Source organism: Protomyctophum bolini (assembly GCF_963924005.1).
Source record: "Protomyctophum bolini genome assembly, chromosome: 2".
Taxonomy (NCBI): Eukaryota; Metazoa; Chordata; class Actinopteri; order Myctophiformes; family Myctophidae; genus Protomyctophum; species Protomyctophum bolini.
The window spans coordinates 14,506,803-14,522,298 of NC_137863.1; the positions used below are offsets into that span (position 1 = coordinate 14,506,803).

The 15,496-nt window shown below is 42.0% G+C and overlaps 1 protein-coding gene across 2 annotated transcripts; it reads left to right on the forward strand.

Moving 5' to 3' along the window:
• The first annotated feature begins 351 nt into the window (after positions 1-351).
• smpd2b (sphingomyelin phosphodiesterase 2b) lies at positions 352-15,493 on the forward strand. Of its 2 annotated transcripts, none has more exons than XM_080787101.1 (11): positions 352-568; positions 3,456-3,628; positions 3,729-3,825; positions 4,548-4,624; positions 5,602-5,695; positions 5,918-6,007; positions 9,198-9,280; positions 9,991-10,123; positions 10,233-10,337; positions 10,732-10,912; positions 12,823-15,493. In XM_080787101.1, the coding sequence occupies exons 2-11, from the start codon at positions 3,579-3,581 to the stop codon at positions 13,251-13,253; spliced, it is 1,341 nt and encodes a 446-aa protein (XP_080643227.1). In that variant the 5' UTR covers positions 352-568; positions 3,456-3,578; the 3' UTR covers positions 13,254-15,493. The 2 variants fall into 2 exon arrangements, with proteins under 2 accessions (XP_080643227.1, XP_080643228.1); XM_080787102.1 differs by lacking the exon at positions 352-568 and adding an exon at positions 3,342-3,382.
• Positions 15,494-15,496: the final 3 nt, after the last annotated feature.

Below are 15,496 nucleotides of genomic sequence, written 5' to 3' on the forward strand. Positions count from 1 at the left end.
CCATCAGAATCACTGACAGTTGTGGGGATGATTAGGGTCAATTGGGGTCAATGGAGGGAAGGCGTACAGCAGAAGCCTGGGCCATCTATGCGCCAGTGCAGTCCAGACGCCGCGCCCCTCATTTCGTGCCAAATAAATAGTCTGTCATAAATTTCAAAAGTAAATAATAATGTCTTTAATAGCCTACTCATGGTGGTTTTTGGAACACATTGTTTTACACATTCACATTGCAATATAAAGGTGCCCATGGCTTGAAAAAGTTGGTTACCAATGATCTCATCTAAAAGAACAACATCTCCCAGCATCCTACGCGCCTGGGTTGTCTCACGTGGTCTTCGGCGAGGAGGAAGAATGAAGTCGGAAAAACGCAGCAGGGCTTGAAATTAAACACTACTGGTGTGGCGTGCTATGCTAAAAGAGTACGCTGCTATGCATTTCCATGTCGTTTATACTTGTAACCCGCTAACTGGTAGCAGCGTCTTGGATTAATAGGAAAGCTACAATCATTCACGGTTACCATTCCGATTAGATGAACAAGGCAAGCATCTAAACCCGGCGGTTCTGCAAGGTATGTAACTTAACTTGGGCAACAAGCAGCCGACTTAACTATTTCATTACAGTAGTTGCCAGTTCGTTAAATTAAACTAACGTTAAAATACTGAAGTTGTAAAATTAACTACAACAATGAAGGTGGTATAAAGCCACTCCCGGGGCTCCGTAATGTGTTAGTCGACCGAGGAAATATTTGAACGTTGCATCGTTGTACCAGAGATGCATCCACTTTTGGGTCAAACATTTGGACTGGAGGTAGCCCCTCTCGGAACCCCCTGGGTCAGCCCAATCTATCGTGCCGAACCGGGCTGACCCACTGGGTCTCAAAAATGTCAGAAACTTCAGTACCATTGGGTTCTGACTTGTGGGGCTAGGACTGGAGGGTGAGGTTCCAAACAGTGACGTGTGTAATTGTTATTGTGTGCAAAAACTGTGCATTAAATTAGAGTGGTATAAAATATCTATCTTTCTAGCCTCATTGTCCTCATGATGTTGGCACGTTTCGTCATCGATAATAATATTATATTGCATTGGTTATTTCGTGCTTCCACTGGCTATCAGCTCTTCTGTCACACTGACGCACGCACTAATTAATTAATTAATTAATGCCAGCGGTGCCATGCCAGTAGAAATGGGGCTTTAAGCTGGTAATCATGTAGCAGAAGCTGCAGAACCCCCCCCCCCTGTTATGTAATAATACATGACATGGGACCATTGCTGCCACGGATGTCGGATAATTTGATAACATGTTCAGTTTAATTGATAAATATAAAAGGATTACAGACAATGCCCCCCCCCCCCCCCCCCCCACAACTGTCTGTCACACTGTTTACCCAGTGACTTAACCCACATTAACATATTGAAAAGATTCCCTCACACATTACCCTTTAATTCTTGCTACATTTCCTCTTTTCACTGGGTGTAGCTACGGTATGTCAGCGCTCTCTTGGCTTAAAGCCAGTGTGTAATGGCAGTATGGCACTGCTATTAAAATAGAGTGGGTGTGATGCCGCCATGCACTGTCCTCTGTTCAGTAATAAACACTTGGCCACAGCAGGGTCAATGCACTTCAGGGGGATTAGGGCTGGGCAATGCGGATTGCAGATCTGATCAAATACTGTTACTATTGTTGTGCTATTGCAGGGGGGCTTTCACAAAATATATGTCCAGCTTTAAGTGAAGGTGCAAATTGTGATTGGCCGGAATAATTTGATTGGTTGAGCCCGGAATGTGATATCATGTATGATGAATACGAGTCACTTCACACAGGTGTGATTTTGTATATTCATCATCAGTAATGCCTGTCTAACTAAGTGTGTAACTAAAAACACATATAATAGAACAGAAACAATGATACTGTATTAACTTTTGAAGAAGATAAGCCATAGCCCTGCTGGAATAACTGTTAAATAAACCACCAATTTGTGCAGTGATGTAGGCAATTTGTATTTAATACTGGAAAAACATGAAAAACACACACGCATCCTGCCACTTCACCACAAACGTTACTTCTGCTGCCATGAATTGTTGGGCACAGCTATTTAATATCAACGTTGACCATATTTCTACCATCATACTTTTGTAAAAGTATGACAATATTTGCAAAGCCATGACTCTGATCAAGTGTATTGGTGCCCCTTTATGCTCCAATGCACGCAGCCTCACCAGCCTCTTGTTTGTGGTGAGCTTCTATAGGCCTGTTCTTTCCGCTTACTGCTTGAGTTGCACTTTTTGGTGCTGAATGGAAAAATTTCACAGGGATGTTTACCGTTTTTTGTCTCCTTCTATGGCATGTCTTTGTCCATGTTTAACCTGTCATGTTATCAATGACTGTGTTCTATGAGATCTGACATGAAGATGTATGTATACCTGTATTATATATATATATATATGCAGACCAAGGAAAACTTCCCTTAGAAGAGGAAGGGACCGCACACTCCAGAGATGCTCGGACAAGATTACATTTGCTTTATGCTGTTTTATTGCACGACGTGTTTCGCAGTGTAGGCTTCGTCAGGTGCTTTGCATACAAAGCACTTAAGCACCTGACACGGTCCCTTCTTCTAAGGGAGGTTTTCCTTGGTCTGCATTTCATACCTTGCCTACCAGCACATCCACCACTTGTGTGTGTGTGTGTGTGTGTGTGTGTGTGTGTGTGTGTGTGTTCACATGTATCTGAATGGCAGTTATGCATCTGTCATTTCTGCATTCATCCCTTTTATGTCCCTTCCTCTACTCATCAGATTGCATCCAGGTCAATGTAGAACTCAAAAATAAACCTTTTTTTTATACGTGGCTTTGCAAAGCTTGGGACCCAAACGTCCAAACTAGTGAAAATAGCAAATCTACAAACGTCACAAGCTATTTTCACTACTTCTTAATTATTATTGTTTTTATCTATGGAATTTCTTAGATTTGTTTGTTCACCACAAACGTTACTTCTGCTGCCATGATCAGGTGATAGATTCACTAGACCAAAGTGCATATATTTAGCTGGAGTGGGGACTGTGTACATACCACACAATCAGTGAGTAACCATGCACACACACACACACACACACACACACACACACACACACACACACACACACACACACACACTTGCAGGTTTTGGGTCTGTGGTAACCATAGTTATCAATTGCCTGTTCACTCACATCACTGGTAACACCACGTGAATATATATAGATTTGTTGCTCCAGTTCTTGCACTTGCCCCGATGATTTAATAAATAATCACCTGATGATTTAATCATCAGGGCAAGAATCGGTGATGAAGACCATCAGTGAAAAAGACTGAGAGGTCGAAACAAGTCGGCTTTTATGGAATAAAGGTTTTTAATTTCTCTGCTCTTGCGCTTGAGTGCTCAGCTTGGATCGTCTTTTTCTTCTTTCTTTCTCTCTCAGATCTGTCCCAGATCCCTTGAGATTTGCAGTCCAGTGCCCGGAACCTGCAGCATACGGAACCAAACTACAAGCCCTTCTGCTACTATATTATCACCAACATTACTGATCTAGTCCCACGCCACTATGGCTAGCAGAGACACTGTCAGGCTCCGGGTCTTCTCACTGAACTGCTGGTGAGCACATTTGTTTTGTACTGTTTCTTTCTTTCTTTCTTCCATCCAATAATGTTATTTGACACGGTAATGTAATGCTGCCCTATCTTGTGTTTTACAGGGGAATCCGTTACTTCAGTAAACACTGTCCACAGCGCTATGTCATGATTGGCGATCTGTTGTCCAGGGAACAGCATGATATTGTCTTACTGCAGGAGGTCGGTGGAAAATGAGCACGTGTTACTCGCTGAATCACTCTCTCAGACCTTTTCGTAAATTACTTTCACTCCGTCACTCAGTCACAGCAGGGAGGTTTGCTAAGTATGTGCTGAAGTATTTATGTTGTGGTGTTGTAGCTAAAAATATGCCTCAACTAAGTCATAGACTCTAAGAGATTTTTGTGATTATACGTCAATGTATGTTATCCATGTTTGATCAGTTCCCTTAAAAGCTGCTATAAGCAATTATATGTCAACATTTTAAGAAAAATGTAGTCTGACTCATCTAGGGGCCGCAATCTGCATTCAAAGATGTTCCTAGAAGCTTTGTCATTAGTTGAAAAGAAACCTGTTCGCAATGACTAACCAATCAGGAAGTAGACAGGCAAATCGACCAATGACAAAGCTTCTAGGAAAATCTTTGAATGCAGATTGCGGCCCCTAGATATGTCACAGACTAAAGTTTTTTTGGGAGCGTTCTACCCATTGCTGGCTGTCTGAATACAAAAATGCTTATGGCATCTTTAAAGGTCAGATGAAATGTGTTTGGGCAGTCAGGTTTTGAAGCATGCAAAAAGATGCAGGAATTGAACTGGTTTAGAAAAATAGTGGGCCGGACTGTAGCTGTAATAGAGAAGAGAAGAAAATATAGTTTTCTATGTTTGTTTTCTTGTGTGCAGCAAAATAATTCTGACTGTGTGCCATAATACCTTTTTCCCCAGGTATGGAGCGAGACAGACTTTGTCTCTCTGAAAAAGAAGCTTGCAAGCAGCCATGCCCACTCTCATTACTTCAAAAGGTATTTAGATAAACTGTTTTAGCCAGTGCATTTAGAGCTTTATTCCGTGCCTTTGATGAAAGTCTGCAAAGAAGTCATTAATACAAATCATGTAACTTTGTGAAACCTAATACATTGTCTCGGTGTCAAAGCCTTCTAACTGCTTGTCAATTACTTTGTCTTAGAAACATATCTCACATTGAAGTCAAGTCTCAAAAGAGGTGGATTAGCTACTACGGTACTACACAAAGGATTTTCTCTATATTTTGCTACTTAATGCTGTCTTGACCTCCATACCAAAGCACAAGACTGGGATTAATCAAAGGACCTGCTTTTGTAATCCCTTTAGAACAGTGGTTCCCAAACTTTTCAGGTCGAGACCCAAAGAGAGATTAGACATTGTCCCGCGGACCCAAACTAGTGAAAATTGCAAATCTACAAGTGTCACAAGCTATTTTCACTACTTCTTAATTATTATTGTTTTAATCTATGGAATTTCTTAGATTTGTTTGTTTGTTTGAAAAAAATCTAAAAAATAAATATATATATATATATATATATATATATATATAAAAAAATGTAGGAAAAGAAAATGGGATGTTTACCCGAGACGTGACCCATAAAAATTGGTCCGTGAGTGACCTACAAATGGACCCACTGTTTGGAAACCAAGGAAAAACAAAATAAACTTGAAGAAACTTCTAACGCCAAGTTCTTACATATTTTTGGCGGCTCACAAATATATTTCATATTTGGCATAATTGTATAGGTTTTCTTTTTGGACTATTAATGTTTGCACTAGATCATTTATTGTATAGCTTGGAAATACTGTACCATATCATTACACTGAAAACTGAGTATATAACTATTAATTTATTATGAGAGATGATAATGTTCTTCATCTTGTGCATTGATCACATTGCTGGTAAATTCAGCCTAGTATGTACGTGGTTATAAATGCATGCAAACCTCATATCCACATTGTTTTCCTCCACAAGTGGAGTCATCGGGAGCGGACTAGCGATATTCTCCAAACATAGGATCCATGATGCCTTTCTTTACCGTTACTCACTTAATGGCTACCCATACATGGTAAGTACGGAGACATTTGATTTCTAGCTAAAAAAATAATTTAAAGAATAAAATAAATGTGTTTTGGAGATCTTGTGACCAGTAAAGTTTTGCAGACCACACCAAATGATACATGGGCAATTTGTCTGCAAATGTTGCTGTGCCTGTGACACACTATGGCACCGTTACTGGTGCAATGTTTTATAAATTATCCTAAAGTTTCTGTTTTTCCCCATTCCACAGGTCCATCAAGGAGACTGGTTTGGAGGTAAAGCTGTTGGAATGGCCATCTTAAACATAGGCAGTCTGAAGGCACATGTCTATGTGACTCATGTAAGCTTGTCTATGAAACCCATGAACCCATCTTGCACACACACATCATTTGAGATAATTGCAATTATCTGTATGAAAATCACACTCGTGTGAAGTCAGGGGTGCACCACGTCTTTATACAAACATTGTACTCTGCTTGTTTAAAGTTCCCTAAACAAACATTAAAAGTCCATAGACTTGGCTGCCATATGTAATTTCCGAAAGCCAGGCATTGGAGGGAATGGCGCCCCTCAAAAACAGCCGGATGAAGAACAGAAAGCTCTGCCCTATTTCCATGTCGTTGCCGACATTCTTTTTATCCACTTTCAACTTTTGCACACCTTATCAGCTCAGGCACGGGTGTGTTGATAGAGCACATGTTAAGATAAAATAGAATAACCGGCACACCATCTAACTTGTATTCAGACATGCAAAAGTGTAGCTTTTCGGCGAAAATCGCCGTTTTTATCCCAAATATAGGACCTGTGTGATTCATGCAAATCCGTTAAAAAAATGTTTGGGGGGGGTGAGGGGGTCTGTGGAGCCCGAGCTCGCTGCCCGGAGAATTATCTGACAGACTACTCTCGTGAGTCACTAATGATTCTGAGCGATATTTCTGCTTGCATCTGGGCGGCATGATGTGCGCAGCCGCTGGTCGCTCCGCGGAAAAAAAACCTGTTTGTGTGGACTCGGCATGAATTTTGACACACTGTCTGTGACTCGCCAGTCGATCCATTAGTTTAGCTGCTACAGTTAGCATTAGCAACGTTAGCACTTTGCGTTATACTGTCTGTGGTGTGGACGCGCCGGCGTCAGTTTCTCTCGCTGTGTGTGTGTGTGTGTGTGTGTCTGTCTGTGTGCTCGTGTGTGTGCATGCATGCGTATGAGTAAATAAATAAAGCACGCGTGTGTGTGTGTGTGTGTGTGTGTGTGTGTGTGTGTGTGTGTGTGTGTGTGTGTGTGTGTGTGTGTGTGTGTGTGTGTGTGTGTGTGTGTGTGTGTGTGTGTGTGTGTGTGTGTGTGTGTGTGTGTGTGTGTGTGTGTGTGTGTGTGTGTGTGTGTGTGTGTGTGTGTGTGTGTGTGTGCGTGCGTGCGTGCGTGCGTGCGTGCCAGGGCTTATACTAAATGGATATATTAAAAACGAAAACATGCAGCTCAACTGTTGAATAAGGAGAGGATGTTACTCTACATGTCTTAAATTGACTAAGGCTAAAATAATGAAGTAAACTGACCCTGTTGACTAAACCATCCCAAAACATTTTATTTGTATTATAATTCATTATTTTGCCAGTGAATATAATTTTCTATTTTACATGATGTGAAGAGTGAAAAGTGTTTCTTTAAATCACACCTGTGTGAAGTGACCCTTATCATCATACATCATCCATTCATTGTCATTTTTGTGACAATGAATGTGTAGGATTGTGTAGGACAAAAATAGCCGATATATGACAATTCATTCATTGTCAATGGCATTTAGGACACAAATCTACTGAATATAGGAGGGGCTAGTGCTCCTCGAGGGGCTAGTGCTCCTGTTGGAGTAAATTAATTGTTCTATGACTATCAGGACATGAATGTTAACATCTTGCTCAATACTGACTAGATTTGTACTGATTTAGTAAATAATCATCTGTCATTTTTGAGTGGTGCAGCCACTCAACCACACTATAGACAGCTACAGTATGTGTCCCTGTGTCTGTCCCTGGCTGGGTCCCTGTGTCCCTGGCGGTGTCCCTGTGTCCCTGTGTCACTGGGTCTGTTCCTGGCTGTGTGCCTGTGTCACTGGGTCTGTCCCTGGCTGTGTCACTGTGTCATTGGGTCTGTCCCTGGCTGTCCCTGTGTCACTAGGTCTGTCCCTGGCTGTCCCTGTGTCACTAGGTCTGTCCCTGGCTGTCCCTGTGTCACTGGGTCTGTCCCTGGCTGTCCCTGGCTGTGTCCCTGGCTGTGTCCCTGTGTCACTGGGTCTGTCCCTGGCTGTGTCCCTGGCTGTGTCCCTGTGTCACTGGGTCTGTCCCTGGCTGTCCCTGTGTCACTGGGTCTGTCCCTCGCTGTCCCTGTGTCACTGGGTCTGTCCCTGGCTGTGTCCCTGTGTCACTGGGTCTGTCCCTGGCTGTCCCTGGCTGTGTCCCTGGCTGTGTCCCTGTGTCACTGGGTCTGTCCCTGGCTGTCCCTGTGTCACTGGGTCTGTCCCTGGCTGTGTCCCTGTGTCACTGGGTCTGTCCCTGGCTGTCCCTGGCTGTGTCCCTGGCTGTGTCCCTGTGTCACTGGGTCTGTCCCTGGCTGTCCCTGTGTCACTGGGTCTGTCCCTGGCTGTCCCTGTGTCACTGGGTCTGTCCCTGGATGTGTCCCTGGCTGTGTCACTGGGTCTGTCCCTGGCTGTCCCTGTGTCACTGGGTCTGTCCCTGGCTGTCCCTGTGTCACTGGGTCTGTCCCTGGATGTGTCCCTGGCTGTGTCCCTGTCCCTGGCTGTCCCTGTGTCACTGGGTCTGTCCCTGGCTGCCCCTGTGTCACTGGGTCTGTCCCTGGCTGTGTCCCTGGGTCCCTGGCTGTGTCCGAGCACGAAACATAGCGTTATAGCATTTGTTCACCACCAAGTGTCACTGTTGCACAGCCTAACACACAGACACACAGGCCGGGAGGAGGGCTAGTACAGTACAGTGTAGTATATACTGTCCCCCATGACACCCCCCCCCCCCCCCCCAAAGTGGGTTTAGTACCGATAAACGCTTAAAAGATTTGCGCCGCGGTTTTGCCCGCGGCACAGCGTTGGCCCCGCACACTGTCACCTTTTTCACCTTGGGCCTGTTTGCATGCCTGTGTATTATTCCGTCATGGCTGAAATGAAACGAGATGCCTGAGGAAGTGAAGACAGTGTAATTTATCTAACCACGGTCAACATGGCATCACTATTTGGGGCATTTGGGGCAAAAGTTGGTTTGTAATAGAAGTAAGTAAATGTAATACATTTGTCATAGCTCTGCACTTAGTGTTTGCAAAGTCTAAAAAGCAAACAGAAATAGGCTTTTCATTTATATTTATTACTTTCCTCTGTTCAATGCTTAGAAATCATGAATTAATAAATCATATAAATTATTTGTAAGACAATTGTCAACTGCAATGTCATGATAGTGACGGCCCTATACACACATGCAGTGTATACAGTAGGTATTGATGATGCCGTGGGTATTCTTGTGTGTGTTGTCTTTAGTTGCATGCAGAGTACTGTAGAGAGAAGGACTCCTATCTACCTCACAGAGTGGTCCAGGCCTGGGAGCTGCAACAGTTCATCCGGTAGGGGGGTCTTTAAAGCAACGCTTCTCAAACATTGTAATATGTATTTTGCTGCAGACCTGCTCCTATCTGAATGGCTTTTGTGCCAGGGACTCCATACAAGAATTTTGTCACCTAATTTTGTTGGGGCCCGCAGAACCACTGCTTTACAGACCAGACCATCTAAACACATCATTTTCTACTCAACAGCCTTATAACGTACATAAACATTTAGCTGATAATTGCCAGAGTTGTAGATAACATAGCTGTGTATGTTTGTTTTACATGTTGTGCAAAGTTATTAAAATGCCATTGAACTTTCCTGAATAATTAAGTCAATGTTGGCTTAACAGAACTGCATGGCTAATACATCACAGGCATTTACATTTGTAATCAAGTCATAACTTAATATGCCAGACCACCACTATGGTCCTTTTTTAAGCACATGAACCCTTGTGACCCTATTCTGGGTCGAACATTTAGTAAAACTATCTTTTGGCAATGAGATTTGAGGTAGAAAAGTAAGGCCAATTAATTATATAGGTTTTTAGGTGGTTACATTTTAATGTTTTCTTGCATGTTATAAACACAGTAAAATCTCTAATGTTGCCAGTTCCTGGACAAAACGGAGTGATTTATAGTGCTCACTTAGTTCCACAAAAGTATTTTTAAACACAGCAAATGCTCCTAACCACCATTCTGTTGCTTTCCAATTTTGCCTGGTTTATTAGCCATACCTCTGGTGGAGCAGATATGGTGATTCTTGGTGGGGATCTCAACATGCACCCTCAAGACCTGGGCACCAGACTACTAAGGACCTACACAAGTCTACGGGACTCTTATGTAGAGACTGCTAAGTTTGATGTAAAGAGACACAAGAATCAATGTAAATCATTTACAGTGTATCTGTGCCATGTCGTGAAAGTATTTCATCAACAGGTGGCATCTAAAATGTTTGGAACTTCTGTTGCAGGGATGCGAGGATGGGTTGACTCTAATAGCAGATAACCCTTTCATTAGCAAGAAAGAGATTGTCCCATTTGAGAAGGGAATGCGGATCGATTACATCTTGTTCAAGGTATGAGGAGTGATTTGTATGTATTTTTACTCTTGCTTTTAGTTGAGTTTTAGTTTTAGATTTAGTTGAGTTCTCTATTCTGACTAATTTACTGTGTGCTTTGTTTTTCATCCATTTATGATTTTATGCTTTTATTTTGTATGCTCTTTACCATTGTTTTATCTTTCAAACTGCTTGCCTGTGTTTTATTGCTATTTTTATGCTCTGCCCTGTGACGCACTTTGAGTTGCATTTATGTATGAAAGGTGCTATACAAATAAAGTTTATTATTATTATATTTGTCTAGTCATATTATACCATGATGTAACATTGTAACATCATGTAGCATTGTGATGTAACGCCTCAACGTGGAAGCACTGCTAAATAGGATTCTCCTACATTTTGCGATGACCAGGGAGCATCCAAGGTGGACGTTCAGTGTGAGTCCTTGTCCACTACCAAAGGCTCGGTCCCTGACCACCCGTTCCCATACTCTGACCACGAGGCCCTGACTGCAGAGCTGAGACTGGAGCAGCCAGGGACCGTCAGCCAGGCTGGAGATGGCCAGAGAGAAATGGAACCTGATTGCACTGCAGGTACCTTTTTTATGGCTATCTGTGTTTTATCATTTAGTAAAGGCACTAGGGGAGCCCCTGGTGGCTCTGCCGGGTGAATGCGCCAACCACAGTGAGAGGCTCAGAAGTTTGATTCCTCCTTCTAGGACCTGGTATTCTCTGAAATCAAAAAGTTTCATGTCCATCTATTTTCATTGTTACTTCGTACTTGGAATCTTAGTTTAATCTCGATTCCTAACAAAATGGCTAGATGGCATGTTCAGTAGGTGAGCAGCTATAGCTATAACCAAGCCTACCAACACAGAACAGCAGCAACAACAACAGTATACTGTAGCGTTTAGCAACATTAAATTGGCATATTCTTCTTTTACAAATCCATACTGCACCAAGCCTACAGATGCATATCACATCTCTTCCACCACAGAATCCACATCAGTATTGTTGATCACTTCTCTTAATAAATAGGTCTGCTGAAAGGCTCTTCAATTGCATACTGTGAACTCAAAACATTTATAAAGAGATAATTTACAGACGGTGCAGTATTTATTCCAAATATTGTTGTTCACACTGGCATTTGAAGTGCCACTTCCACATAGCTGTTATTGCAAGACCTCAAAGGGCCATTGTCATGTTGCATAAGCATATAGATGGAGGGATACATTTCCTCATAGCCTGAGTTTATGAAATAGACAGAAAGCAACATTGGTCAAGGGTGTATTTTTGCAAAAGGTAACGTACAGTCATTTCAATGCAAATAAATAGATTTAATTTACTAATCTGTCAATTTGCCGTGATTATAGCCCATATAACGATCATCAATGGAAAATGGTGCATCTACTGTATATAGCGCCTTTATCCAAGGTGCTTTACATAGATTGTGCATTACATTCACACACACATTCATACACTGATGGCGGCGGAAACCAACCTGCACATCAGGAGTAATTAGGGGTTCAGTGTCTTGCTCAAGGACACTTTGACACTTAACTCTGGGGGAGCCCGGGTTCGAACTGGCAACCTTGCGGTTACCATCCAGCCACTCTACCCCTGAGCCACCACCGCCCCATCATATCTCACATCAAATGTTTGTCAGCATGGACTTGCGGCAAACTATACTCTATATAATACTATATATATACTATATATACTAACCCGGGGTACTGCACCCTGGGTGAGTTTTCGCATTCTTTATTCACTAATAAATTCATTATTCATTTATAATTTAAAAAGGGCTTCGTTAAGACCTCCATATTATTATGGTCAATGCCTGTGTGAAAAGTGGGAGCGTCGATTGGTGCAGGCGGTGAGGAGATACTCCGGTGTTTCTGACAGACAGACACTCAGACATTCAGACAGACAGACATTGACTGAATTATAGTATGATATGATATATAGAGAATTGACTGGAATATTTTGTAAAAACAAACATTGACTATGTCATATTCAATTGGGGTAACAGATTACAGGGGCAGGGCTTTCCCAGTTCTCATGACAGGAATACCCATATCCTGATATTTAGTTGATCAGTCATAAGGTAGTGGGTACTCGAAGACATGTACAATTATGTATGTAGATGTATTGCATGCATTCCCAACTGGCATCATTCCCCCGATCTGCATTGTTCTCAAGTTTCCCGGTGCCCACATTTACCGCACTGGGTACTCTGAAACATGAATACTTATGGATGTAAATAATATTCAATTGATGATTGATTGCAGCCACCACATTAAATCAACACCTGACCATTCCTAACCACTCTGTGATTGGTGAGAGACGACCGTTTCATTAATCACATCTGTGCTGGTTCCTATGTTAGATTAAGTTTATCTATTCTGTGTTCGGTGTGAAACATAGCTTTAAGTTTGTTTTCTTCAAGATCTCTCAGTGATCCATTTATTCCCCACCCCCCCTTTTTCCGCTTATGCCATTAGGGAAGTTGGCTGAGTTGGTTGATATTGTGACAGAGGCCCGCACAGAAGTCAAGGTAGGCTTGCACTGCGCTGAAGGAATGCGCTACACGGCGGCCCGCACTGGAGTGATGGGACTAGCCCTCCTCCTCCTTGAGCTGGCCATTGCAGCCGTGCCCTGGTTGGCCCTTGGAGCAGAGCAACCTTTCCCCCGTGCCTCCTTCTACCTGCTGGGGGCACTGTGCTTTGCAATCCTGCTGACCACTTTTCTGCTGTACATCTTCTATACTATGGAGGTGAAGTCTCTGCAAGGGGCCGAGGACCAGATGAGGCTTGCTGTGGGCAGCCTGCAGGAGAAACTGCGGGGATTTCCACTGGCGCGGCCCCTCGACCCCCAGCAGCATAGCGCACTGGACACTGAACTGGAGCCTGGGACCTTTGACCCAGAGGAATAGCTTGTGGTAGCCCAATGTAAACTGAGCGACGTGGGCTAACGTGAAGGTTTGACAAACTTCTGAACTGATCAGAAGTCTTGAAGTGCTTTTGATTGTGTTTTTCTGCATGAGACATTTCAAACCGGAGGCAAACCAAGGGGACATTTCTGAAAGTTGTGCAGGACACATAAGATGCGTTTATACTTCATGTTTTACTTTTGTTAGACATACAATAGTTTGTACATCTATGCACTTGCTCTTATGTGCTTTCTATTATGTGATAAACCAGTTTGTTTTTCCCTTTTAATGATGGGGAAGTTTAAAGCTTCTTGGGTCCAGTTTGCATTCCACCAATTAGAGTGGCGGGGGACCACTTATTTCTTTTAGTTTCTTCGCTTCCTTTTTATCGTCTAAAATAGATAGACCTTTATTGATCCCTGTGTTACATAGCAGCACCAAAGAAACACAGGACAGAATGGAGAGAATATACTAATATGGGCATTATGCATCCGTCACGAATGGATATGTACAGACTATCGACAGTGGATGTGAGTCCACACATGTCGGAGAAATAATCTAACGTTTTACAACATACAAAATTCGTGGTTGTATTTTGTGTCAAAGGTCATGTCTCACTTGGCCACAGGATTTGACAAGAATTTTCAACATTCAATTCAATTTATCCCCTGAGCAAGCAGGCAAACTATTAGCTCAATGGAAAAAATGTCAGCGCAGGAAACCGGGTTCAAATCCGGGGTAGAAGAGGAAAGTTACATTAGCTTTTAAGCATGTTGTTGCAAATGATAGAGTGATGCACAACTCAACCTCAAATCCTACTGTATTCACGTCTTTAATATCATGTATACTTTCTTATCGATTCGTGTTCATCACAGTAGGCCTTCCCACCTCAGCTTGCATGTAATGGTGCTGCTTATCGTCGCATAGGATAGCAATAATCAAGTAACTTACTGATGCATGTTGGGAGTGATGGCAAGATCTGCACATGTAACCTCCAATTCCAGACTGTTTTTGTGCATTTGCTTGTATAATAAGAATACGAATTCAATTTACTAACCACTCCTGTGGGATACACTTGTCACTATACATTTCTACATGCATGAAATGTATCCTTTGCATTTACCCATCCTAACTATTAGGAGCAGTGGGTTCTATTAATACTGTGTCTGCAGGGAGCAGAAGCCAGGACCTTCTCAGCCTCTCTACCAATTCAGCTATGGCCCTGTATGTATACTTGCTACTCATGCTTTATTATTTACTTTAATCATTAGTAATCAACCCTTTCATCCCAGCCTCAGGGAAAAATGAACAATAGAAATGCTGTGGACTGCAGCATTTCTACCGGTGGTTTTTAGTGGCAGTACCTCTATTGAATTAATCACTGAATAGCATTTGAAGAATGGGTCCTTTTTTAAATGAATTGGATCAACCCTCTGTGTCTTATTTCAAATCTCAGGCTGAACTACTTCGGCCATATTCAGCTGAACTACTCCATTGGCATTTTATCATCTTGATGTTCTTTGAATTGCAGTGCGGCAGTTTTATTTTTGTACTGTATGTCAGGGAGACAATCTGCACTCTTGTGCACCACAACCCAAAGCATAGTAATGGCAATGCACTAGAAACTCTTTATCAATCAAGTGCAGTGACTCCAGTGATGAATCTAGTTTTCAAGTCCAACGACTCCATACACTGTATCTTGTATTAACGATTATGTAACTTAAAAAAAGAGTTCACCCAAAAAGTTACTTATTTTCTATCAATTACAGACACCTCAAAGAGTCCATTGAGTCTCCTACCGGAAACTCTGCCAGTCACTAAATGATTGGCTTAGGAATGCGACAAAATCTCAATTAATTCAAGGCTTCATGGGATGTGTAATTGATATAAAATAGTATATATTTATTTGGGTGAACTACTCCTTTAGTCATGTGAGCCATTCTTCTATTAACAAAATATCTGATTTATTTTATTAATATGTGCCGTAATGAAAAAGTTTGGAATGCGTTGCCTATTTGTAATAGATGACTTGGTCAAATGTGACTGTAAAACAGATTCTACAATATCTTAATTATTATGTTTTTAATAATTATTCCTGATTCATCTTAAAAATTTAAAAATTTGTCTTATTTATCAGGCTAGGAGAAGTCAGTTTAAAAATACCTCTTGTTATTTTCATTCCTGTTTGAAAATATATGGAGATGATTGTGAAGGAGATTAAATGCAATAATAAATAATGTATACTC

Excerpts from the sequence above, each read along its gene's own strand:
- smpd2b (XM_080787101.1), top strand. The coding sequence starts at position 3,579 with ATGGCTAGCAGAGACACTGTCAGGCTCCGGGTCTTCTCACTGAACTGC. Across the intron at positions 5,696-5,917 it reads TTAATGGCTACCCATACATG|GTCCATCAAGGAGACTGGTT; the intron begins GTAAGTACGGAG and ends CCCATTCCACAG. Across the intron at positions 10,913-12,822 it reads GGAACCTGATTGCACTGCAG|GGAAGTTGGCTGAGTTGGTT; the intron begins GTACCTTTTTTA and ends TTATGCCATTAG.